Source organism: Talpa europaea (genome assembly GCF_964194135.1).
Source record: "Talpa europaea genome assembly, chromosome: 11".
Classification (NCBI taxonomy): Eukaryota; Metazoa; Chordata; class Mammalia; order Eulipotyphla; family Talpidae; genus Talpa; species Talpa europaea.
In genome coordinates, this window is record NC_140078.1 from 21,040,092 (window position 1) to 21,067,720 (window position 27,629).

Genomic DNA, 27,629 nt, shown 5'->3' on the forward strand with positions numbered 1-27,629 from the left:
GGGTCTTTTTCCCTATTCCTTTGGTTCTCCTCACCAAGCATACAGCAATATTGTAACAAATGTCCAAATGTCTCAGGATGAGAATATCTACCCGCTGTAAGACCAGACAAGGACTCCTGGAGCGAAATGGTGAGCGTTGTTCCCCACTGAGTCAGAGGTAAGATAGTTCTGTATTTCTGTGTTGGAGATGGGCTGATGCTGAAGTCAACAGGGGTATAGCAATTTTGGTCTGAACATGGGGTAGCCACTAATATAAAAAGGATCCCAGATGTGCATGGGTCAGTGAGGCAGGAGGGGCCAGGCCAGCACAAAGTCAAGAGTTCCATTCTTCTAGTGTTGGGTCCACTTGATGCTCTTGAGGTCAATACCATCTTGCACCATCTCCCAGAGAGGGCTGCCAAAGACAAGAAGCATTGGATGAGTGAGGGCTTAGACAGGAAGCAGTCAACATTGGCTCCTAGGCCCTGATTTCTGACTTACCTTCATCTGTTCATGTCACTCCTCCATCTACTTTTCCTGACAAAACCAAGTATCAATGGTTACCAAATTTTTCCTAGCTGTTTGTAAATCCATCTCAGCTCTGGCCTCTCTCTGTCTGCCAACTAATAGTAAGATCTAGGTCCCCATGCTCAGCTTCAATGGGGACAACTCAATGAGCATCAGGTATGAAAAATTCATGAAATTCTCATCTTACTTATGAGAGGGTATGAACATAATATCCCTGTGGGAACCAAGACCCTCAAGGCCTATGTAAACAGCAAGTTTCAACCTCTCTACTAGCCCCATTACTTTTCAGCATTTGTTTCTGGGTTTGATCCTAGTTTTCAACTAGGGTTAGAGTTTAGCCTGAAATCATCTGGGTATATACTATCCTTACCCCATTTCTGCCAGTTTCATCTTCCTAGAATTGGGTTGTGATTCCAACATCCCTGGCTCCAATTCAAAAGGAGCTCTGGGATCTCAGTCCTGGGCATCCCAACTGCTGCTGAGAAGTCTCTGCAAAGGTCTGATCCCCTTCAGTTTAGATGCCGTAGATAATAATTTTCCCAGACCAGATATTACTTGAGTGTTATGACAGTGGCATTCTGTAGTCTGGATTACCACAGTTAATTTTCTTCTACCCAACTTAATCTATTCTCAGCTTATCCCTCCTCTTTACACCATCCATTCCCAACATACCTTTATAGTTATGACATTTTCCATACTTCCTTAGTCATCTCTTTCCTGTTCCTTCTCTTTAGGAAAAGACACTTTCAAAAGATAAGATTCAAATGGGACCAAGCTGAACTCAGTTTGTAAAGTGTCAGAAAAAATAGGGTGAAGATGCTGAAGCAACACAAGAAGAATAAGGCTTACTGATACTAACATTGGCTCTAAACTAAAATGTTCTTTGAGGGCCTCCCTGGTGGCCCAGCGGTTAAGCGCTGGGTTGCGAAGCTGCCTGAAGCCTCCGCGGTGCCAGTTCGATCCCGGGCTGCTCCCCGGCCACCAGAGGAGGGTCCCACATGGCGCCCAGACCTCTCCTGCAGCCCGCTGCTCCCCTCAGCAGTGTACTTCGGTCCTTCTGCCTGCTCTGCTCCCCGCTCTGGCTCTGGTGAATTCTCTCACCCTCCCGCGCTTCTGACTATACCCAGTGCTTGTATAAATAAATAAATAAATAAATCTTTAAAAAAAAATGTTCTTTGAGTGTTACAGAGTATAGAAAACCAAGTCAATGGAGGAATCCTTTGAATAAAAGACTATACAACTGTAGATATTTAAACAATACATGACGGGCCTCCCCGTTGGCGCAGCGGTTGAGCGCTGGGTTGCGAAGCTGCCCGCAGCCTCTGCAACGCCGGTTCGATCCCCGGCTGCTCCCCGGCCACTGGAGGAGGGTCCCACATGGCGCGCAGGCCTCTCCTGCCGCCCGCTGCTCCCCTCAGCAGTGTACTTCGGTCCTTCTGCCTGCTCTGCTCCCTGCTCTGGCTCTGGTGAATTCTCTCACCCTCCCGCGCTTCTGACTGTACCCAGTGCTTGTATAAATAAATAAATAAACGAATAAATAAATAAATAAATAAATCTTTAAAAAAAAAAAAAAATACATGACACTGGGAAGGAAAACCCAGAACCCAGAAAGGCCTTGGAGAGCTCACGAAGGGAAGCAGGGAACTTGCTCACTCTCACCAACTAGACCAAGAGAGTCTTAGAACCAGCACAGAGCTAAACTCTGAACAAAATCCACACCCCTCCATGTATCCTTGGAATAAGCTGAGATCTGTAGCTACTAGGAGAACCCTAGTGGCAGGTAGGTTGACCTTTTATCTATAAGGTACCCTTATGAAAAAAAACTTGGGGTTTTTAATCTTTTGAGAGTCTGATGAAAATTATGGATGTCTTTCAAGGAAAATGCACAATGGTACAACATTTAGCATATAATTTCAGGACTATCATCTGCCTCCTGCAATTCACCCACAAAATCAAAATTAAGAATCCCTGTCTTAAAGAGTGTTTCTAAACTTAGTTCATAAATTACTAACTTAGTATTGACATCGCTGTAATGACCACTATCAAAACTACCAATAATGGGCCTCCCCAGTGGCACAGCGGGTTGAGCGCAGCGCTGTCTACAGCCTCTGCAGTGCAGGTTCGATTCCCAGCTGGCCAGGGAGATTCCCACATGGCGCAGCAGACCTCTCCTGTCGCGCCCGCTGCTCCTCTCGGCAGTGTATTTCGTTTGTCTGCCTGTTCTGCTCCCCTCTCTGTCTCTGGTGAATCCTCTCACCCTCCTGTGCTTCTGGCCTGTACCCCAGCTCTTGTATAAAAATAAATAAATCTTGGGCCTCCCCTCGTGGCACTGGCTGTTGAGCGCTGCGCTGTGAAGCTGTCCACAGCCTCTGCAGCGCAGGTTCGATCTCGGCCGGATGGCGAGGGTCCCACATGGCGCAGCAGACTTTTCCTGTCATGCCCGCTGATCCCCTCAGCAGTGTACTTCATTAAGATTTTTTTTTCTTTTTTTTTTTTTATAGAGGCATGTTTTATTTATTTATTTGTTTGTTTGTTTATTCAAGCACTGGGTACAGTCAGAAGCGCGGGAGGGTGAGAGAATTCACCAGAGCCAGAGCGGGGAGCAGAACAGGCAGAAGGACCGAAGTACACTGCTGAGGGGAGCAGCGGGCAGCAGGAGAGGTCTGCACGCCATGTGGGACCCTCCTCCAGTGGCTGGGGAGCAGCTGGGTATCGAACCGGCGCCGCAGAGGCCGCGGGCAGCTTCGCAACCCAGCGCTCAACCACTGCACCACCGGGGAGGCCCAAGATTTATTTTTTTATTTATACAAGAGATGGCGTACAGGCCAGAGGCGTGGGAGGGTGAGAGGATTCACCAGAGACAGAGCAGGGAGCAGAACAGGCAGACGGATTGAAAGCACTGCTGAGGGGAGCAGCAGGCGAGACAGGAGAGGTCTGCCGCGCCATATGGGAATCTCCCTGGCCGGTCAGGAATCGAACCCACTGTGCGGTCTGCGGGCAGCTTCACAGTGCTGTGCTCAACTCGCTGCACCACTGGGGAGGTCCAGTTCTTTAGTTTTTAAAAACACTTATTTTACATTTTCTGACCACATGTAGCCTAGGAGATCCACTTTGTTGCTTTGTAGAAACTCTAAGTCCTAAAATTCAAGTATCCTCAAACTGGTTCTGAAAGTATGAAAGCATAACCTAAGGACAAGACACTGGGAACACTGCAATTTCTTCCAAAGGGTCTCTGGTACAAAAGTGCATACCTCATTTCTCGAAGACGCTTTACATGCTGAATACACTTTTCTGCTGTGTAGTCCACTTCTTCCTCTGTAGTGAAACGGCCGATGCCAAACCTGAAAAAAGGTAAGGAAGAACAGTTCTCCATCAGAGCTTTGGAACTACAATAAATTCATTTGACAAATACTTAGTGAGGATCTGCTGTATAAGGAACATGAATAGAATAGGGCCCATCCTTACTAGATCAGTTTCTCAGAACATGGTCTCTGGATCATTCAAATAAGAATTAACTGAGAAGTTTCCTACTCCTCTGCCAGAGACCAGGTGAATTAGAATCTTTAAGTATGGGATGCAGAAATTTACATATTTCACCAACTCCTCAGTTAAGAGTTAATGAAGTCTGAAAACCGCTGCTCTAGAAATTTTCATGAAGAACCAAGAAGGAACAAGGAAAGCTAGGAGATGAAAAATGTAAGAGGATGCCTCTCATAAAAGTTGCTTCCCAACTGACTGACCTGATAGAAGAGTGAGCTAAATCCTCATCTGTGCCAATTGCTCGAAGGACATAAGAAGGCTCAAGGGACGCAGAAGTACAGGCACTGTAAAGAAAGACATAAAGCTTTGTTCAGTTCATCATCAACATCTGTGCTTAGCCACAAATTCCCATCCTCTTGACCATGGTTTCATACCATGGAGAAAAGGGAGACCTTCTAATCTGTCAGAAGCCAAAGGCTCAATGTAGCCTGAACTTTCTAGGATGTGAATCACTGGAAGATAACCTCCTTGAGCAAGGATACTGACAAAACATGATAGAGAATGATACCACATGACTTAGTTCCCTCAAAAAGGCAGCAGAGGACCATGTGCTCACTCCTGTACAACCTAGTACACCATCTGCACAATTTAGATGGCAACTAACCCACGGTGGTCTTTGGCACATCCTTCAATTCCAGAAGTCTGTTACAGAAACGCTAATATAACACTAGAATAGACACATGCATCTCCTGGGTCCATAAAAGGCACAAAATGTGACCCAAGGAAACCTTCCTAGGGTGGCAAACCTCAGTCTGTGCACAGTCAACTAAAAAACTGTGGCTTACAGGGAGCCTCCCTGGTGGTGCAAGGGGTTTAAGTCACAGTACTATGAAGCTATCTGCAGGTACTACAGCATGGCACGAGTTCCATCCCCGGCTGGCCAGGGAGGTGACCCACATGGTGCAGCAGACCTCTCCTGTCTCGCTTGCTGCTCCCCTCAGCAGTGTATTTCAGTGGCTCAGCCTGTTTTGCTCCCCACTCTGCCTTTGGTGAATCCTCTCACCCCTCCCCCTCTGGCCTACACCCAGCTCTTGTATGCATAAATGAATAATCTTTTAAAAAAAGGCAGGGGAAGCTTACAAAACGATTTTTACTTTTAACCAAGAACTCCTATGCCTGTCATCTCCTTACCAGGAAGTTTAATAACCTGTTATGTTACTTAGAAATATACCTGATCCAACTCACCTTCCTGAAGATAAGGCGACATCCTTGAGAGCCATCAGCAGACTCTCCCCTTCCACATATGCAAAGGAGAGATTGATACAGCCTGAAAGGAAACAGTGCTACAAACTTTTAGATTATGACAACAGAATGGCGTTTATCAAAGGGGAAGGAGTGGGGCAGGAATGGGTAGGAGAAGCTGATTGGTTGCTGGTGGCTGTAGTGAGAAAATGTCATCTTGGAACCTACACAACATTTTAAACTAATGTTACCTCAATAAAAAAAAAAAAAAAAGAAAAAGAAAGGGCTTGCAGCAAAACTTGGAGTGGGCTGGTGACTAAGTCACACATGTCAATAGTTTGTTCATGTGTCCATATCAAGTGGACAGTTGGGAAGGTGATTGGGACAGCAATGTAAAAACTGCTAAAGTAGAGTGTTACCAAGCTTGTTCTGGATCCCTACTTATAAGTATTTTAATAAGCAGGAAACCTACTTTGCCCATGATGCTCTTCAGCAGTGCAGTTGGGGATATTATGCTTCTCATGGCTTTACCTGTTCCATGCACAAAGCATGTGAAACATGAACTGGCTGAGATTATTTCAAAGTTGGACAAGTCATAGATCCACTGACTGGAAAATCCTGTGCAGACACTACCTACCTGGAGAATATGATCAGTTTGAAAACCACCCAACTGGCCAAAAATCTGAAAGAACTTTGCTATCTCTTCAAAACTGTGAAGGTGGATTAGAAGAAGGTACCAAAGGTGAAGATTTGTAAGTTTGCTTTATGGAAAAATAAGTTCTATATATGACACACACAAAAAGTATCAGCACTGTGAGAGAAGTCTCAAGAGTCTTAGGCTCTCCCAGCATGGGGATAGAAAGGATATACCCATACCTGGGTAATGGTGCTCAGGGTCTCCATTCATCACTACATCTGGAAGACTCTTCATTATCTTCTGTATCAGCCGTTCTGCTAACTTTGAGATCCGCTTGTGGTCATACTGAAAAGCAGGCAAGGGAGGACTAAGTATGCTATCAATTAACAGTAAGAAATACACAGAAGACTTTCTCCTGTACCCAGAAGTGACTGCACATTAGACCCACCTAGTGTCTTGAGTTACTCTTGCGGACCACCAAATCCCCAGTACTAAGCACAATGTTTGGTATGCATAGGTGCTCATGTGTTGGACATGAGTCCAGCAGTCCAGAAACAAATAAGCTAGTAGTTACATAAATGGCTTGGATTTTGGAGCCATGACACTTCCCTCAGAACAAGATGTCAGCAGCTATGGGACAACAATGCTTTTCTTAAACCTTCCCTGCTGGCAGACATCTGATTCAGTCATGCCAAGAAGCCTCTAAATAACAGGGGAAAGAAATTGTAGGAGGGAAATGCTATCCTCATACCTCCATCTCTTGCTGTGCCACCTCACATGCAGCCCCTAGGCCCACCACCAAGGGTGTGGGTACTGTCCCAGACCGCATACCCCTCTCCTGCCCCCCTCCACTCTGCAGGGCTTCCACACGCACACGGGGCCGGCGGCGAATGTAGATGGCACCAACCCCTAGGAAACAAAGTTCATTATGAAAAAGACAAAAAGAAAAGTGCACATAAATCAAAATACCACTTTCCAAAGGGGTCAAAATATTCTTTTCAACTTTTCTGTAAGCTTGAAACTTAAAAAAGAAAAAAGTTGGAGGGAAAGAAGAAATATCAGCAGAAACACACTATCAAAATTATTTATCAGGAAGGTAAATACCAGAAGGAATAATGACCAAATGGCTTACTGGAAGCCATCTGAGATGAAATTAAGCCATATGAAATGAAATTAAGCAATGCAGCATTATTCAAAATAGCAAAAATATTGGAAACAACTTAGATGTTCAACATCAAGAGAATGGGCAAATAAGTTACTGTACATCTATACAATGAAATACAAAGCAGGTGCATAAAAGAATGAAGAAGTTCCTTCTCTTTATCGCCACTGTACAAGTCAAACATTGCTAGAAAACTGGTGAAATCTGAATAGTCTATAGTTTTTAAAAAAACATTCAAAAAACCTATGTGGAGGAGGGGAAATGTATACACACAACTGTATAAAATAATTCTATTATAAAACAATACTCAAGAAACTGCCTTCCCAGAGGGGAACTATAGGGCCGGGAGTCAGGGGGTGAAAGACTTTTCATCATGTACTTTTTTGTAGCTTCTAAATTTTGAAGCATGTGAATATATCATCTTTTCCAAACAGAATTTTAAAAAACGAGTAAGCTCTCAGGAAAAAAGGGAAAAGATCAGAATGAAAGTAAAACATTTGCATAAAATCCTAAGGTCTATGAAAATTTATTTAAACTATGTGTAACCTGTGACTCAGCAGGCCCACTCACAGGAACTTCACATCAAAATATGAGCAGGGCCTCCCTGGTGGCCTAGGAGTTAAGTCTCCTGCTATCAACACTATGGTCAGAGTTCAGTTCCCACCCATATATGGTATAGCAGACCTCACCTGTCTTGCCTGTAGCTCCCCTGAGCCATGTATCTCAGTAAATATGTCTGCTCTGCTCCCCATTCTGTCTTTGGTGAATCATCTCACTACCTGCACCTCTGGCCTATACCTGAGTTCTACGCAAAAATAAATAAAATCTTTATTAAAAAAATAAAACAAAACAAAATATGAGCAAAAATGGCCTAAGTAGCCAAGAATTTTTAAAAAGAGTGGGCACTTGAATAATGCAATTCATCTTCTGCCACACAGAATGAGTGCTGAGGCAGAGACTATAGTTACTATAAAAACTAAGGCAGGGGGGCCTCCCCGGTGGCGCAGCGGTTGAGCGCTGGGTTGCGAAGCTGCCCGCGGCCTCTGCGGCGCCGGTTCGATCCCCGGCTGCTCCCCGGCCACCGGAGGAGGGTCCCACATGGTGCGCAGACCTCTCCTGCTGCCCGCTGCTCCCCTCAGCAGTGTGCTTCGGTCCTTCTGCCTGCTCTGCTCCCCGCTCTGGCTCTGGTGATTCTCTCACCCTCCCGCGCTTCTGACTGTACCCAGTGCATGTATAAACCAAACAAACAAATAATAAATAAATAAATAAGACATGCCTCTAGAAAATTAAAAAAAAAAAAAAAAAAAAAAAACTAAGGCAGGGTCTCCCTGGTGGCGGAAGGGTTAAGACACAGCCTATTAAGCTATCTGCAGCCACTGCAGCATGAGTTCGATTCCCAGCCAGCCAGGGAGCAATCCACATGGTGCAGCAGACCTCTTGTGACTTACCCCACTGCTCCCCTCAGCAGTATACTTTGGTCAATCTGCGTGTTCTGTTCCCCCCACTCTGTCTCTGGTGAATCCTCTCACCCCCACCCCCCACCCCCGACACCTCTGGCCTGTACCCCAGCTCTTGTGTGCATGGATAGATAAATCTTTAAGGAAAAAAAACAAAAACGGGCCTCCCCGGTGGCGCAGCGGTTGAGATCTTGGTTGCGAAGCTGCCCCCGGCCTCTGCGGTGCTGGTTCGATCCCGGGACGCTCCCCGGCCACCGGAGGAGGGTCCCACATGGCGCGCAGACCTCTCCTGCCGCCCGCTGCTCCCCTCAGCAGTGTACTTCGGTCTTTCTGCCTGCTCTGCTCCCCGCTCTGGCTCTGGTGAATTCTCTCACCCTCCCGCGCTTCTGACTGTACGCTTCTGACTGTACCCAGTGCTTGTATAAACAAACAAACAAACAAATAAATGAATAAAATACATGCCTCTTAAAAAAAAAAAAAAGAATTTAAAAAAAAAACAAAAAAAAAAAACCCAAAAAACTAAGGCAGTGGCTCCCAAATTTATGATGAAGGACGCTAGTTTTAAAACTATTTATGAATCAAACTGCATTTATTAAGAAAAACTTCATTTCCCCATTAAAAATAAAATCAAATTCATGTATCCCATATTATCTCAATCTCTCCTGTTCTCAATTTCAGAGAGCAAGTGCATAGATAGCATGACTAGATAGTAAAGGATATGGTCTTTTTTTTTTTTTTAAAGATTTATTTATATGCACAAGAACTGGGGGTGTAGGCCAGAAGTGCAGGGGGTGAGAGGATTCACCAGAGACAGAGTGGGGAGCAGAACAGGCAGATCTATTGAAATACTCTGCTGAGGGGAGCAACAGGCAAGACAGGAGAGGTCTGTTGCACCATGTGGATTAGCTCTATGGCCGGAGATCAATCTTGTGCTGCAGTGGCTGCTGGCAGCTTCACAGTACTGAGACTTTAACCTCTGCAAAACCAGGGAGGCACAGTAAAGGATATGGTCTTACTAAACCTACTTAGAGCCTGAGTTAGGAAAACAGGAGTTCAGAGAATGACGAACAACTATACACTTTTTTTTTTTTAAAGGTTTATTTTTATTTATTTATACAAGCACTGGGTATAGTCAGAAGCACGGGAGGGTGAGAGAATTCACCAGAGCCAGAGCGGGGAGCAGAGCAGGCAAAAGGACCGAAGTACACTGCTGAGGGGAGCAGCGGGCGGCAGGAGAGGTCTGCACGCCATGTAGGGCCCTCCTCCGGTGGCCAGGGAGCAGCGAGGGATCGAACTGGCACTGCAGAGGCTGCAGGCAGCTTCGCAACCCAGCACTCAACCGCTGCGCCACCGGGGAGGCCCACAACTATATACTTTTAAGTGCTAATCAAAGTTTAACTCTGCACAATATGAGTTAATAGGTTTTATCAAAACAGATATACTTACAATAAAAGTCAAATAAGAACAACATTTTAGTTAAGCACCTATTGGGCTTTTTAAAATAATAGCTCACAAAAACACCCTTTACAAACTCTGGGAAGCTCTAGAAGAAGCTATCTTACTTCCAGGAGCTATCATACCCTTTCCTACAGAGTGTATACCCAGGTGGGAAGCTCTGGAGACATAGAAAGTGTACCACCATTACCAGACACCACAGGCCCTCAATCCAGAGACAGTGAAGTTGTTTTATGACTAACTCCATAAACAGAGAACAACAGTCTCTTGCCCAAGGATGGGACAAAGAGAATTCTAGCTGAACTCTACATAACTGGTCCATAGAAAATAGACAAGTGTGCTTGAGAGGCTAACTGACAGACTACTTAGTTTGGGAACAAACATTAAGAGATGGGAAAGCCCATAAAATTGTCCCCTAAGCTAAAGCAAGACACAGGGAATGAAAGATTCAAAAGAAATGTTGTTTGGCATATCATAGTGGGGTAAACAAGTCAGCTGAATTTATCTAGCTAAACTTGATGTGATAAACCCCCTTGTTCCTCAACCAAATTAACATTTATATGCTTTTGAAGTTTTGTTTTTTTTTTTTTTGAAGTATTTTCTAAAGAGATCAGGGAAGGGCCTCCCCTGGTGGCACAGCAGTTGAGTGCTGGGCTGCGAAGCTGCCCAGCAGCCTCTGCAGTGCCAGTCCGATCCCAGGCCTCTGGCGAGGGTCCCACATGGCGAGACAGATTTCTCCTGTCTCTCTCATCCTGTCTCACTCACTGCTCCCCTCAGCAGTGTGTTTCGTCGGTCTGCCTGCTGTTCTGTTCCCCCTCTGGCTCTGGTGAATTCTCTCACCCTCCCATGCTTCTGACTGTACCCAGTGCTTGTATAAATAAATACATCTTAAAAAAAAAAAAAAAAAGAAGGGAAGAATAGTCTGCTATACAGTCACTGCTAGGTCTATAACTAGGCAAGTGTTCTAAGCTATTACTTGCATTCTGCAAGACACTCTCAATGTACAACTTCCTCTCAAAGCAATGGTAGTCCCAAGTGAGTTCCAGGAATGTTGTCAGAGGGTTTGCTGGAAGGTATGGAGAAGGAGCTCAAGGAGGAGCTGATACCTTTGGGACCATAGAGTTTGTGACCACTGATACTCATGAGATCAATTTTCATGTCGTTGACATCAAGTGGGATTTTTCCAACAGCCTGGGCTGCATCAGTATGGAAATATACCTTTCTGGAACTGCAAATCCGTCCTGAGGAAACAAAAGAGGAGAAGAAACAGCACAATGTTGGAAAGCACCTTGAAATGGTCCACATTGTACCATGAATTCTAAGGCAAAACTACATCTGACATCAATCAGTGTCTAACCATATAGTAAATCACTTCTTTTCCTTTCTCTCCCTCATTCCCCAACTCACATCCCTGCCCCTTCCGCTTTAGGTTACTGGTCTAGAATAAGAACAAGTCAAAGCACCAGATCAAAACACCTCTAGTATTCTTTTCTCTTCTTTTCTCCTGAAAAAGGCATTATTACCTCTCTATTTTAAAGATAAGGAAATTGAGGCATAGAAAGGTAAGGTTGCCTGTTTAATTTAGGGTGGATAGTGCCAGGCCAATGAAACTATATTCATTCTACCCCAGTGTCATGATTTCCTACCAGAAGTGCCCCAGATAATCTGATGCATAAGACTTTCTACTTCATTAATACTGGCCTCTCAATAATATATCAGATAAAGACATAGATCTTTTTTGATTTAAAGAAAGCAAAGATTAACAGATCTATTGGCTAATATGCCTAAGAGGCCACAGGGTGAGTTTCTGGCTCTAAGTGAACATAATAAACAGATGTGCTAAAGTGAAAAGGTGAAAGAAGGGGGAAAATGTGGAGGTTTCTTTGTTTTGCTTTCAGCAACAACTGCAGTAAAATTAAACAAACATCAACAATACAGGGTGAATTCAAATATTGGCTATGTATAAAATACTTACAATGTATCATAGAACAATGAACTGAAGCTCTCTTTCCCTTTATTTCTTTACTGCACTCTACAAAGTATTACAGTTTCCAGTATACTCCTGCTCCTCAGATGGATCCTAGTGGTAACCAAGCACCAGGGTCCACCTGTGACACTCACCTATTTCCGCAATGGGCTGCTTCACACCAATTTCATTGTTCACAGTCATGACTGAGACCAGGCTGGTATCTGGCTGGATGGCAGCCTCAAGTTCCTAAGAATATCATGAGTAAAGAGATTATACAGTACCAATAAAATTCAGGACATAGGCTGGTTTAGTTTTGAAAAGGGGCCTTTCTCCACACACTTAGAATGATTTAATGTGACAACACAAAATGCTGGAAAGGATGAAAAAAAATTGCATTATTCATACACACAGAATGTAAAATGGCACAGCCATATTGGAAAAGAGTTTGATAGTTTTTGTTTCTTATAAAACTAAAGATGAAATCACCATGTGACCAGTAATTGCCTCTTGGATATTTATCTCAGGAAAATGAAAACTTACATTCACACACAAAAAATTTTATGTGCAAATATTCATCTAGATGTAGTTTTATTCATAACAGTTAAAACCTAGAAACAAGCCAGATGTGAAAGGTTAATCTGTGGTGTTTTCTTAACATGGAATACTATTCAGCGATAACTACTGAGACATGCAAAATTTAAATAATTCACCAAAGACTTATGCTGAACGAGACATGAAGATCAAATTTATGATTAAAAAAAAAAAACACACATGAAGCACACTAAGGTGATAAAAATGTATTCTGAATGTGATGGTGCGTGCACAAAATTATTAATCAACCTACTTGTTACATTACAATCAACTTACCTGTTTTCCCTGACACTGATCAAACGTTAATTTTCAATGTCATATTTCCCTCAGCTTCCTATTTGCCTTTTTCATATCATGTATCTCATTTCACAATTATGAACTTATATATATTTACAACCTGTGCCCTTTGCTAAAAAATAAGGTCCATGAAAGCAAGAACTAAGCATGTCTTACTCATCTCTTTATTACCAGTACCTGGCACTATGGCAAAATAAGAATTGCACAATGAAATGAAGACATAAGAAATAAAAATACAGAAAATATGCGCTCCTAACATTCAAGAAACTTAGTTTAGTGGAGAATAGAAATAAAAATCATTAACTGAGAAAAAAGAGATTAAAGTGTCAGGGCAGGGCCTCCCCGGTGGCGCAGCAGTTGAGCGCTGGGTTGCGAAGCTGCCCGCGGTCTCTGCAGTGCTGGTTCGATCCTGGCTGCTCTCCGGCCACCAGAGGAGGGTCCCACATGGCACTCAGCCCTCTCCTGCCGTCCGCTGCTCCCCTCAGCAGTGTACTTCAGTCCTTCTGCCTGCTCTGCTCCCCGTTCTGGCTCTGGTGAATTCTCTCACGCTCCTGCGCTTCTGACTGTAACCAGTGCTTGTATAAATAAATACATCTTCAAAAATAAAAAACTTAAAAAAAAATTAAAAAAATAAAGTGTCAGGGCACTGTCTAAAAATTGCATCTTGGGAAATGTCATAGAATGGTAGTGCCCAACATTTGTTGGACAAGATATCTGGACTCAGGGGCCTCCCTGATGGCGCAGCGGGTTGAGTGCAGCACTGTGAAACTGTCTGCAGCCTCTGCAGCATGAGTTTGATCCTGGCCAGCCAGTGAGATACCCACATGGCGTAGCAGACCTCTCCTGTCTTGCCTGCTGCTTCCCTCAGCAGTGTTTTCAGTCCATCTGCCTGTTCTGCTCCCACTCTGTCTCTGGTGAATTCTCTTACCCTCCAGTACCTCTGGCCTGTCCCCCAGCTCTTATATAAATAAATAAATCTTTAAAAAAACAAAAAAGATGTCTGGACTCAGTGCCCAGGATGGACAAATAAAGAATATAGACCAAAAAGGAAAATACTCTGAAAAAAACTACCCTTCCTCCTTAGGGGGATGAGAGACATCAATAACAGGGCAGGGCAGAAAGAGGACAGAGTTTTGGCATGGTTGAGTGTGAGTTCCTAGCATCTTTCGCACATGCTCAGTGGCTGCCATACAAGACAGGAAGAACTGGCAAGCTGAGAAACATCTGTCAGAGAAAAAGACAATGGTACAACTCAAGGGGAACACATAGTTGGTTTCTCGACCTATTTCTCTAAATAAGCCCTGCCCTTACCATCAGATCTAATCCTTCAAGCTCAAACTTAGGCTGAAGAGATAAGTTTACATGCTGAAGCCAAATTCCTACTATTTTGATTCCTGTCAAGCATCACTCCTACCTCCAGGTTGATGATTCCACTCTTCTTCACTGGGAGGTAGGTGACCCGAAAGCCCTCAGCTTCCAGCGAACGGCAGGAGTCCAAGACACATTTGTGTTCAGTCTGTGTAGTGACCAAGTGTTTTTTCCGTGACCTATAGAACCTGGCCACCCCCTAGAAATTGGTGGTGGTAGGAAGGAGAATATACTCAGAGAGACAGCAATGACATTAATCTCATCTGTAAAGGCAAAGTGGGCAAGAACAGTATGCTTCACATTCAATTCTCTGATACCAAGTGGGTGTCCCACAATTCAATTAAATTCTGACATTAACTACCCAGAGTTAGTGCAAATCCCACAGATTAAAGGGCTTAATTCTATAAGACTTCCCTCACTCCATATACCAACAGCAAGGCCTATGTGTCATAAACCACTCACTAGTACTTCTGCACATTCAGGGCTTCCCACAGACGTGACAGAAGAGATACACAGGGTGGTCTGGGGCAGAAAGGGGCAAAGAACTTCCATGCCCTCTCCTCATGGAATGCAGGCAGTCAACTTTCCAGCACATTCACAAGTTTACAAACTTAAAAGCCTCTCCAGGTTCTGCTCTCAAGAGTTTTTATGTTTCATTATTTAGGTACATGTATGGACTCAATCTCTAGCACCCTTCCTGTCCCCAGAATGAATTGATCATGAATCACCTTGTTACCATATGTTCAGTCTGTGTAGTGATCAAATGTCACATAATCTGAATGTGGCTTGTTAATGAAAAGCAAAAGGTTTTTGAAGCTCTGAGCCAGGAACAGAGGACAAAATTTTAGTTTTATTATACCGTAAGTGGAAAATAGGGAAGATGGCTTTTCTTGCATCCCAGGAAAAAGTCTATCTCATATTTTTTTACTTAAATAGCAAAACATGCAAATATGGTACTGATACCGAAGCCTGACAGTGTAGAAGAAGTTCATTCACTCATTTCTTGCTGATGGCAGTGGTTATGCTATACTTTCTTCAGAGAATCATTTAGAAAGAAGTCTTAAAAGCGGTGATAACGCTCTTTAACTATAATTCCTCTTTTGGGAATTTACCTCCACAATATGTGTCAAAAGATAGATGAAACTATAAAGACAAGATATGCTTTAATCATTATTTACAATCTTTTAAAAAATAGAAAGATTGAACACATCCAACAATAGAGAAACAAATAGTAAATTGTGATAATACGGCTCCCTAAAAATGAATGTAGTTATATTAAAAATTATGGAGTTTGGGCCTCCCTGGTGGCGCAGGCAGTTGAGCACAGAGTTGTGAAGCTGTCCGCAGCCTCTGCAGTGTGGGTTCGATTCCTGGCTGACCAGGGTGATTCCCACATGGCGCGGCAGACTTCTCCTCTCTCGCCTGCTGCTCCCCTCAGTGGTGTATTCCCATCAGTCTGCCTGTTCTGTTCCCCACTATGTCTTTAATGAATCCTCTTACCTTCTCGTGCATCTGGCCTGTATCCTGGTTCTTGTATACATGGATAAATAGTTAAAAAAAAATTATGGAGTTTGAAATGGAAGACCAAAAGACATATACACAGAGTTCGTTTAGAATTAGCAGAATTAACTGCAGAGCGGACTAAAGATCAGAATAGAGGGGGAGGGGCGGAGCAGCATGGCGACGAGGAGACGCTGCGAGTAAGATCTCCCATTAAAAAAAGTTAATAGGGAGGAAAAGCGGCAGGTCCCAGGGAGAACTGGGACACGGAAGATAAACGGACGACTCCAGCAAACTGCCCAAAGAAGAAAGTTGCCATAAAAGAGGACCAGAAGGGAGGGAAGCGCAGAACCCTGCTCCCCTCCCCCGCCCACAAAGTCGGCACTCTCCGACCGGCAGAGAGGAGGGAAACAACAAACCAAAACGGCCAACAAGAAAAACGGACGCAGCAAGTGGGACTGTGAGTGGAAAGGAACTATTTCAGCCACCACACCCCGTGAATGGGAGCTGTGGAGAACCCTGCAGGATCCGCCTCAGAGGTGAGCTCCAGGCGCCATTAAAGAGAGCCCCGCCCCCCAGGAGGAGACCAGCACCAGCACACAGCCCCGGCCGACCCGTAAGCTTGCGCAGAAAGCGGCGCGCTGATCCAGATCGGATCGCAGCTGCCCAGGTCCCCGCGCCTGCGACCTAGGCTTGCGGGGAGACCGCGGAGGCCCTCCCTGAGTGAGCAGGAACAAGGCGCCCAGGCAGGGGAGCGGGATTCAAAAGGCGCCATTCCCACGCCACTGATCTGGGCTACAGCCCGCGTCCTGGAACTGAGGGCTTTGGAACTGAGACCCGGGGCACGAAATTAGGGGCGTGGGTTCCCCACGACAGTGGGGCACAAGGCAGACACAGCACCCCAAAGCCATTGAGGTGTACCCTACCATCCCCGCTCTGCTCCCTGTCCCATGGGGTGGAAAATCAGCTCCCCAAGGGCTCTAGGAGAGATCTCTGGCGCCACCTAGCAACTTGAAGCCAGCAGAGGCTCCTGAAGGAGCTAGTGGCCAGCTGGGGAGTTAGCCCACACCGGGCCCCTTCCGAACAAGTAGTCTGAGCCCACAGGGAGAGCGAGCACCCACAGCCGGGGCAGACCAGGCGCGCAGAAGAGTGTGCCTGAGACCAGACGCGCACATCACCATTTTAGAACAGGGACATTTCTTCAGTAAAGACTACCTGCAGAAGGCTTCCTCAGGAACCAGAGGTGAGCGGGGGAAGTTCGCCCACGCCAGACGCCCTCTGGCCTGCAGTTCAAGCCCAGAGGGGGAGCAGGAACCCACCGCCGGGGCAGACCAGGCGCACAGGGGAGTGTGTCCCCACATCGGCATTTTAGAACAGGGACCTTTCTCCAGTAAAGACTGCTTGAAACTGACAGATGACTCCTGGAGGAACCAGAGGGGAGCAGAGAAGCCCACCCAAGATGCCGGCCAGTCCCAACAACACAGTGTCCCAACGCATACGGCAAATTAGAAAACAGACAGTAGGGAGGAGAAGAACCACACGCAACCTAGCAACTCTCCAGAGAAAAAGCACACCACAAAAAGAAAACCAGCCCCCAGATTGCAACGACAATAACTTGGAAGAATTTCTGAGCCTTCCAGAAAGAGAATTTAAAATTGCCATGATCAAAAAACTGACAGAAGTCATAAAGGAAAACAATGATAAGGGAAAAATAATCAACGATCAGAAGAATGCAATTGAGTCCCTAGAGAGGGAAAACAATGGTCAGAAGAAAGAAATTGAGTCCCTAAAGAGGGAAGTAAAAGAAATGCAGGAGATCAAAGAATTAATGGAAGAACTAAAGAATTCTGGGAAAAGCAATGAAAACAGAATAGATGAAACGGAAGAACGAATAAGTAATCTTGAAGACACAGAAATAAAAAGAACCAAAACAGAAAAGGAAAGAGAAGTACGAAGGAAAAAGAACGAGGAAAGACTTCGGGAACTATCGGACTCCATGAGGAAAGGAAATATAAGAGTTATAGGAATACCAGAAGGAGAGGAGAGAGATGTAGGAACAGAGAAAATATTCAAAGAGATAATTGAAGAGAACTTCCCAAATGTGAAGAAGGAGCTGAAAATTGCTATACAAGAAGCAAGAAGAACACCAAACTTCCACGACGAAAGGAAAAATACAGCAAGACACATAATAGTAAAGCTCCCAAGAATCCAGGACAAGGAAAAAATAATGAAGCTGGCAAGAGGGAAGAAACAGATAACATTCAAAGGAAAACCAATCAGGCTGACATCAGACTTCTCCGAAGAAACACTACGGGCAAGGAGAGAGTGGAGGGACATAGTCAACAGACTCCAAGAAAACAGATGCCAACCAAGAATACTCTATCCCGCAAAGCTCTCCTTCCTCTTTGAAGAAAGAATATGGACCTTCCCAGACAAACAGAAACTCCAGAATTTCATTGCAACTAAACCCCCACTCAAAAAAAATACTACAAGGAGTCCTAAAGCCAGAACCTCAGAGGGACGAATAACAATGAAAGAAGGCCAAAAAAAAAAAAAGTTATTAAAAGAATAAATAAATAAAATCAAAGGAAAGACAAACACAATGGCAAATACAGATGTTAACATATCAATATTAACTCTAAATGTAAATGGACTAAACTCTTCAATAAAAAGACATAGAGTTGCAGCCTGGATTAAGAAATAAAACCCAACCTTTTGCTGTCTCCAGGAAACACATTTAGCTACAAAAGATAAAAATTGGCTCAAAGTTAAAGGATGGAAAACAATCCTACAAGCAAATGGACCAAAAAAGAAAGCAGGAACAGCTATACTTATATCAGATAAAACAGATTTCAAACTCAAAAAGATAAAAAGAGACCCCAATGGTCACTACATTATGATCAAGGGGACAATACTTCAAGAAGAAATAACACTCATTAACATATACTCACCAAACGAAGGAGCACCAAAATATATCAGACAACTGTTGTCCTCTCTGAAAACAGACATCAGAGAAAACACATACGTAGTGGGAGACTTCAACACACCACTATCAACAATGGATAGATCAACAAGACAAAAAATAAGTAAAGAAACCAAAGCTCTAAATAAGGACCTGGAGCAATCGGGCTTAACAGACATCTATAGAACACTAAACCCCAAAAAAACGGAGTACACATTTTTCTCAAGCGCACACGGATCATTCTCCAGGATCGATCACATACTGGGGCACAAGACAAACATCAACAGATACACCAAGATTGAAATCATATCAACCATCTTTTCTGACCATGAAGGCATCAAACTAGGAATAAACCATAAAAAGAAGGCAAGGAACTTTCCTACCTCATGGAGATTAAAAACCACACTACTGGAAGACCATTGGACTAATGAGGAGATCAAAGAAGAAATTAAAAAATTTTTTGAATTGAACGACAAGGAGGACACCAATATCCTAAATGTATGGGATGCAGCAAAAGCAGTAATAAGAGGAAAATATATAGCAATAGAAGCTCACATCAAGAAACAAGAAAGAACGCAAAGAAACAACCTAATCTCGAAGCTCAAAGATCTAGAAAAAGAACAACAAAAAAACCCCAAAACCAGTAGAAGAAAAGAAATAATAAAAACCAAAGCAGAAATAAATGAAATTGAAACTAAAAAAACAATCCAAAAGATCAATGAAACCAAGAGCTGGTTCTTTGAAAAAATCAATAAAATAGACAAACCCCTAGCCAGGCTCACAAAGGAAAAAAGGGAGAAAGCACAAATAAACAGGATCATCAATGAAAGAGGAGAAATCACAACGGACACAGCAGAAATCAAAAGAAAATCAGTAACTACTATGAACAGTTATATGGAAACAAGTTTAACAATCTAGAGGAGATGGACAAATTCCTACAACTCTACAATCACCCAAAGCTAGATAAAGAAGAAATAGAACATCTAAACAGACCAATTACAATTAGCGAAATTGAAATGGTAATCAAAAACCTCCCCAAAAACAAAAGCCCAGGACCTGATGGATTTACAAATGAATTCTACCAAACATTCAGAGACGAATTAGTGCCTATCCTTCACAAACTCTTCCAAAAAATTGAGAAGGAAGGGACAATACCAAACACGTTTTATGAAGCCAACATTACACTAATACCAAAACCGAACAAGGACAACACAAAAAAGGAAAACTACAGGCCAATCTCCTTAATGAACACTGATGCAAAAATCCTCAATAAAATTTTAGCTATCAGAATCCAACAATGTATCCATAAGATAATTCACCACGACCAAGTAGGATTCATTCCAGGGACACAAGGATGGTTTAACATCCGAAAATCAATCAACGTTATCCAACACATCAACAAAAAGAAATATAAAAACCATATGATAATATCAATAGATGCTGAGAAAGCTTTCGACAAAGTGCAACACCCATTCATGATAAAAGCCCTTGAAATTCTTGGGATACAAGGAACATACCTCAACATCATAAAGGCCATCTATGACAAGCCAACAGCCAGTATCATTCTCAATGGTGAAAAGCTGAAAGCAATTCCATTAAGATCTGGAACAAGACAAGGATGTCCACTCTCACCACTGCTTTTCAATATAATACTGGAAGTCCTAGCCAGGGCAATAAGACAAGAGAAAGACATCCAAGGAATCCAAATAGGAAAAGAAGAAGTCAAACTATCACTATTTGCAGACGATATGATATTATACATAGAGAATCCCAAAAACTCCACAGAAAAGCTAATTCAACTCATCAATCAGTTCAGTAAAGTGGCAGGATACAAAATCAACACGCAAAAGTCAGTAGCCTTCCTATACACAAACAATAAATCTGAAGAAGAAGAAATCAAAAAAACCATCCCTTTTGTTATTGAAACAAAAAAAATCAAATATTTGGGAATAAATCTAACAAAAGAGGTAAAGGACCTATACAAAGAAAACTATAAAACACTGTTAAAAGAAATAGAAGACACAAAGAAATGGAGAGACATCCCCTGCTCATGGATTGGAAGAATAAACATTATTAAAATGGCCATCCTTCCAAAAGCAATATACAGATTCAATGCTATTCCAATCAAAATTTCAATGTCATTCTTCAAAGAAATAGAACAATTATTGATGAAATTCATATGGAATCACAAAAAACCCCGAATAGCCAAAGCTCTCCTGAAAAAAAAAGAAGGGAATGGAGGCATCACACTCCCAGACTTCAAACTATACTACAAAGCCATAATCATCAAAACTGCATGGTATTGGAACAAGAACAGACATACAGACCAATGGAATCGAATAGAAAATCCAGAAATAAACCCACAGATTTGTGGTCAACTAATCTTTGACAAAGGAGCAAAGAATATGCATTGGAGCAAAGAAAGTTTGTTCAATAAATGGTGCTGGGAAAACTGGGTCGCTACATGCAAAAGAATGAAGCTTGACCACTACCTCACACCATACACAAAAATCAACTCAAAATGGATTAAAGAACTAGACATAAGACCTGAAACCATAAAATATATAGAAGGAAATATAGGCGAAACACTACGTGATTTGCACATCAAAGACATCTTTACAGACACATCACCCAAAGCAGTGATAGTGAAGGCAAAGATAAACAGCTGGGACTACATCAAATTAAAGAGCTTTTGCACAGCAAAAGAGACAATAACAAAAACTAAAAGAAACCCCACCAACTGGGAGAACATTTTTGCACCCAACACTAATGATAAAGGACTGATCACAAAAATCTGCAAAGAGCTGATGAGACTCAACAACAACAAAGAAAATAATCCAGTCAAAAAATGGGCAGAAGAGCTAAAAAGAAACTTCTCTGAAGAGGAAATGCAAATGGCCAACAGGCATATGAAAAAATGTTCAACATCACTTGCCATCAGGGAAATGCAAATCAAAACTACCATGAGATACCATCTTACACCAGTGAGAATGGCACATATTAAAAAAACTAGCAACAACAAATGTTGGCGAGGGTGTGGAGAAAAAGGAACTCTTCTGCACTGTTGGTGGGAGTGCAAACTGGTCCAACCACTGTGGAAAGCTGTGTGGAGATTTCTGGACCTACTAAACATAGAGCTTCCATATGATCCAGCAATTCCACTCCTAGGTATTTACCCAAAGGACACAGAAACATCAATTCCAAAGAGCACCTGCACCCCTATGTTTATAGCAGCACTGTTTACAATAGCTAAGCTTTGGAAACAACCCAAATGCCCAAAAATAGATGACTGGATCAAGAAGATATATACCATGGAATATTACTCAGCATTCAAAAAAGATAAACACATGCAATTTGCAGCAACATGGATGGCGCTGGAAGGGATCATGCTCAGCGAAATAAGCCAAAAAGAAAAAGAAAAATACCGGATGGTCTCACTCATAGCAGGAATCTAGAAAACTTAAATAAGGGACCAGGAAAATGAATAACTATAAGAAAGTGAAAATCAAAATCAACAAAAAACTAGGAACCAGAGACACTTTTAGGGGGGCAGGGGCGGGAGGGGAGGGATTGGGGTCAGAATGGGGGGGCTGCAATTGTATGGGGAATATAACAATAAAATTTATTAAAAAAAAAAAAAAAGAAATTCGGTTAATAGGACAAAATTCTTGGTTCTTGTAAATATCTAGATGAAACATTATTTTAAACCAAATAATTAAATATTTCACTGATCACTAACAAAACCACCTAGGTATTAACAAATAGTTCAATAATTGGCTTATTTATTCTCACCAGATATTTTATATATATAGGAGACAAATGTATATATACGTGTGTATATAGATATATTTCTCAAACTACTGTATGATCATAGAGACTGCTATAATATAGTTAATAAAAAAATTAAGAATAAGAATGTTAGGTTTAGCATCTGGTGTTTTAACTTTAGTAAAAAAAAAAAAGATCAGAATAGAGGAAGAAAAAGGAGAAAACTTAAAATTTATTTATATGGGGTTAGAAGTATCTCAACATATGTCCAAAAATTAAAAATTTTAAAGGCAAAAGTTCACTGAGAATCTTGGCCTTGCATCTGGGCTCTTAATCAGCTGCAGGAGCTCGTGATGGTTGGATGGCCAAGGAGGTTGCCTTCTTTGAGTTACTTAGAAAGATACTTGCCCACCAGTGTGGAAGTTTATGTTCTTCATAAAGACTGAGTAAGCAAGTGGTGTGACAGAACATTTTAATCTCTTGGTGTATGGTGGTTTTTACATATTTTGAGAACAAAACTTCATAAAAAAAATTATATGAAGAAGAAAGTGTGCAATCCTATCCCCTCCCACCCTCAGAACTTTTAACAGACTACTACTTAAAAGCAGACTATACAACTCATTAGGTAAAAGAACATAGAAATAAAAACATTTAAAAACTGACTTATACTCTTTAGCCTAAAAGGATTTATATCAACAATACGTAACAAAAACAGTTGGGAGTGGTGAGAAGAGTTAAAAATTTAGCTACTGCTGTTCACAAATAATGCAATTTATTTATTTATTTATTTTAAACATTTATTTATTTATTTATACAAGCACTGGGTACAGTCAGAAGCGCGGGAGGGCGAGAGAATTCACCAGAGCCAGAGCGGGGAGCAGAGCAGGCAGAAGGACCGAAGTACACTGCTGAGGGGAGCAGCGGGCGGCAGGAGAGGTCTGCGCGCCATGTGGGACCCTCCGCCAGTGGCCGGGGAGCAGCCGGGATCGAACCGGCGCTGCAGAGGCTGCGGGGCAGCTTCGCAACCCAGTGCTCAACCGCTGCGCCACCGGGGAGGCCCAAATAATGCAATTTAAATGATATATTCCTTCCCTTGTCCCCTCTCCTATCTTAGTTAGCCACAGTTGTAGAATCCTCTAAAAGCAGACAAACCATGCAGGAGACTAGGGAACACAGCCACAACCATTCTGGACCTCTAGGTTTGAAATCTGTAGAGACTTTTAAAACAAACGTTTTCAAAGTTTTGAAAATGCTCTATGTCCCATAAATGACCCCTATTTTTGAGTAATTTCCATCATAGCTTTGTTTTCTCTGCAATGCTAAGAAGAAATGTTTTCCTGCTAACAGGATTGGGCAGAGTGTGGATGACTCTGGAGCCCATCTCAGACCTCCAACACTTAGGTAGGGATCAGAGAAACCAACATTGTTGGCATAGTTGAGAGACAACAGTGAGAGGGGGTGGAGCCAGAGTTGCAATTATAGCAGCCCACAATATATCAGAGCCTTGTCATTTACACAAGTGATTCTGGCAATCAAGCCCAATTAAAGGTGGACATGTCCTATGAAACACCAATATGAATACTGAGAATAAAATTTTACTTTCTCTCGCACCAAACATCTGTATGTCCTGAGAACAGAGTGACTGATAGGTGATCACCCAGATAGGTGATTAAGTCAGCAGAAGCCTGCACAGGGCACCATAGAAAACTTAATTTCAGAGCCTCCTTGGTGGCGCAGGGGTTAAGTCTCAGAGCTATCAAGTTATCACCAGCCACTGTGGCACAACAGGAGTTCGATCTCCTGCCTGGGAGCTGCCCACATGGCCCAGCAGACTTCTCCTGTCTTGTCTACTGCTCCCCTCAGCAGTGTATTTCAGTAGATCTGCCTGTTCTGCTCCCCATTCTGTCTCTGGTGAATCCTCTCACCTACCACACCTCTGGCCTATATCCCAGTTCTTATATGCATAAATAAATAAAATAATCTTAAAAAAAAAAAAAAGAAAATAGTACTTCCAAAGGGAAGACATTTAAAGAAACAGGAGGAACTTGTTACAAAGAGATCAGAAAGAAAAAAGAAGGCTGAGAGGGCAGCTTTGAAATCACATACAAGTCCTGTAGAACATTTTCTTCAATGTTATAGCATTATAACATTGATAATGTGAAAAAAAAAGAAAGAAAGAAAAGAACTCGGCCTGCCCATGCATGAGAAAAAAATAACATTATTCAAGGACCTGGTTTGATTAAATATTATTTCATTTGAAAGCTGCAGTCTCCAAGAACCTACCAAAGTTAAGTGAGTGAAGCTGTTAACAAGCAAAGATTTATACCCAATTACAAGTACATTCAGAATTTCACTGTAACTAGATCAAAAAGTTAGGGAAAAGGAATGAGTGACCATTACTCTCTGAAGTATCTGCTGTCTAAAAAACCAAGTGATTAATAACCCAAAGGTCACCTCCTTTCCTATCCAACTACCTTACTAAATTCAGTTCAGTAGGATCAAAGGCTTAAGATAGAGTAGATGGCAAAGGGTTCAAAAAAGCAACAAATCAAAGTGTGTGTGTCTTCTCTTCACAATGAGATGGGAAAAGGGGAAATATACGAGCCTAAATGACAGAGGGACACCAACTCCCAAGTCAGGGAAGCCCAGATATGCCCTCTGGTCCCCTCTCTTACCTTTATTGCTATGTTGTTGGATTCAGTAGCACCACTAGTGAAAATAATTTCACGAGGGTCAGCTCCTATCAGAGATGCTACTTGCTGCAAGTCAAGAAAAAGAGGTAGTAACATTAGCTTTCCAGGCAGCAATGTGGTAGTAGGCACGGCTGGGAGAGCTCTAGAGCAAGAAGAGTTCCATTGTATTCTATCAACTGCCAAAAAGAAGCTATGTGGGCCTCCCCGGTGGCGCAGCGGTAGAGTGCTGGGTTGCGAAGCTGCCCGCGGCCTCTGCGACGCCGGTTCGATCCCCGGCTGCTCCCCGGCCACCAGAGGAGGGTCCCACATGGCGCGCAGACCTCTCCTGCCGCCCGCTGCTCCCCTCAGCAGTGTCTTTGGTCTGTCTACCTGCTCTGCTCCCTGCTCTGGCTCTGGTGAATTCTCTCACCCTCCCGTGCTCTGACTGTACCCAATGCATGTATAAACAAAAACAAACAAATAAATAAAAACATGCCTCTGAAAAAAAAAAAAAGTTTAAAAAAAAAAATAAGCTATGTACCTACTAGGGTCAGACAAGGAATAGATTCAGTTACATCACAAACTGCAGGCTCTTTTATAGCCCAATACAAAATAATGATTACTCATGATTTTTAAAAAGTTCTCCTGAGCTCTTACTATGTACCAATTTTGTGAATAAGCACATCACCGGTATTAAGAAACTGAGTTTTAGAGAAATTAGATAATTATCAATGGTCACTGAGCAAAAGAAATGTGAGAATCAAATGCCTTCAGGCAGACTCTAAAGCCTGCAATCTGAATCTTTCTGAGGTAGCCCCAAAACAATGCCACCTCTATCCACACCTACCAAGGAAATACCTCCCCCAGGCCAATGGACCTCTCACTTCAGAACCTCCCTGACCTCTCTTTACTAACCTGTCGAGCATGTTCCATGGCTGCCTCACTCTCCCAGCCATAAGCATGTGTCCGGGAGTGTGGGTTCCCATAGCAGTTGACTAGGTAAGGGAGCATGGCATCAAGCACCCGAGGGTCCTGAGCACAAAAGAATAGATCTGTCAGCCTAGTTACCTCAGACCCCACTCCCTCCCCTCATATCAGCCCAATTTGCCTCAACAAACTCCCAGCCCTTCAATTACTGCCTAGTTTAGGTTCACTCTTCCATACTCTCAGGTATTAACCAAGTATCAGCCTGATATACTTGTACTCCCAACCCATCTTAAATCCCATTGCTCTAGCATCTCCTTCAGTAATCTACTATTTCTATTCCTCCTAGGCAATGTGATCTATGGTGGGTAGAGGACAAGACAGTTTACACACTGATAAAAACTTGCATTAATATTTAAGTGCTTATTATGCACCAGGCTCTAAGGACTGCCTTTTTTAACCCACACCATACTTCAGCAAATCCATATAGTTACTAAATATAGTTTAGCTAATTTCAGAGCCCATCTGTCTGTAATGCTGTAATGAAGTGATCTGACCAAGGTCAATGGCAAGGTAAGTGGCAGAGTAACTTCTAGTGGACTGTAACATATTCCTACTGACTCCTGGCTCACTTCCTTCCCCTAGCTCACTGCCACTGAGCATGCAGGGCTCAGTGGGTGTCACTAACACTAGGATCCAGCCACTCCTGTGCAGTGTCACTTCTACAATATAACTGCTATAAAAATCACTGGGGAAGGCTGTCTCTCCATCCTTACCAGAGGAGTTGTAGCTTGCACATCCATATACAGAGGTCGCAGCCCTGGCTCCTCCGGAGCAGTGGCTGTATCTGAGGGAACAGCAGACTGGGGAGCATGGTCTACAACTGACAAAAAATGGAAGGGGGTGGCCAAGTGAGAGAGGATGCAACTGTGGACATAGGTAGCAAAGGGTAAAAGCTGGACAATGATAAAATTAATTTAGGGGACACTGGGGTGAAATCTCTATGGAAAAGAAATCAAAGCCTCAGAGAACATGAGCAAACTTCGGTAAAAGGAGGCAAGGGTAGAGTTCCTGAAGGGGGATGTTGGACCAATATTCAAGTTGAGACGCTAGGAGTGCAGAGGGCTCTGAAAGGACAAGGCCAATCGAAGGAATGTGGGGTCAGACTAAATAGGTCTCCTTCAAAGGTAAAGGTTACTGGCTGGGCGACGGGCATTCTTTAACTGTTGGCAAGGAGCGATCTGAAGGCCAAGCCTCACAGGCTCTGAGGGTTAGCGGGGCAGGATTTGAGGAAGGGGGCGCGGCGAAGTCAAAAGGGAAAGTTCGAGGGGTGGAGCCGAGAGGAAAGGTCGGAGGGTCTGAGGAGGAAGCGGAAGAGGGGAGGGAGGCTCCGGGATATTCAGGGGCGCCGACCCGCCGAGGCGGGGAAGGGCGGCGCCTCCAGGGAAGGCGGCAGCGAGCGGGCCCGGGAGCGTACCACGCAGGCGCAGCCCCCGAGTGGGCGCCGCAGATCTCGGCCCGGGAGCGGCGGGAAGGGCCGCTGCCGCCCGCCTCCAAGCAGCTCGCAACAGCATGCTCCCGGCGGCAGCGTTCCCCGCCAGAAGCGGCTACAGTTCTTGACCCCAGGCTGCCGGAAGT

At 43.3% G+C, this 27,629-nt stretch overlaps 1 protein-coding gene and 1 pseudogene across 3 annotated transcripts; one reads left to right on the plus strand and one right to left on the minus strand.

Annotated features, from left to right (window-relative positions):
* Positions 1–330: 330 nt before the first annotated feature.
* Positions 331–27,565, minus strand: NFS1 (NFS1 cysteine desulfurase; the record flags this gene model as incomplete). 2 transcript variants are annotated; one of them, XM_084247254.1, is made up of 13 exons in its annotated part: positions 331–394; positions 3,759–3,848; positions 4,248–4,331; positions 5,233–5,314; positions 6,106–6,211; positions 6,618–6,775; positions 11,047–11,181; positions 12,062–12,155; positions 14,212–14,364; positions 25,071–25,154; positions 25,983–26,099; positions 26,768–26,874; positions 27,469–27,565. In XM_084247254.1, the coding sequence occupies 13 exons, from the start codon at positions 27,563–27,565 to the stop codon at positions 331–333; spliced, it is 1,371 nt and encodes a 456-aa protein (XP_084103380.1). The 2 variants fall into 2 exon arrangements, with proteins under 2 accessions (XP_084103380.1, XP_084103381.1); XM_084247255.1 differs by lacking the exon at positions 14,212–14,364.
* Positions 5,557–5,956, plus strand: LOC311179347 (small ribosomal subunit protein uS17m-like; annotated as a pseudogene). Its single transcript has one exon. The product of its transcript is annotated as a small ribosomal subunit protein uS17m-like (transcript).
* Positions 27,566–27,629: the final 64 nt, after the last annotated feature.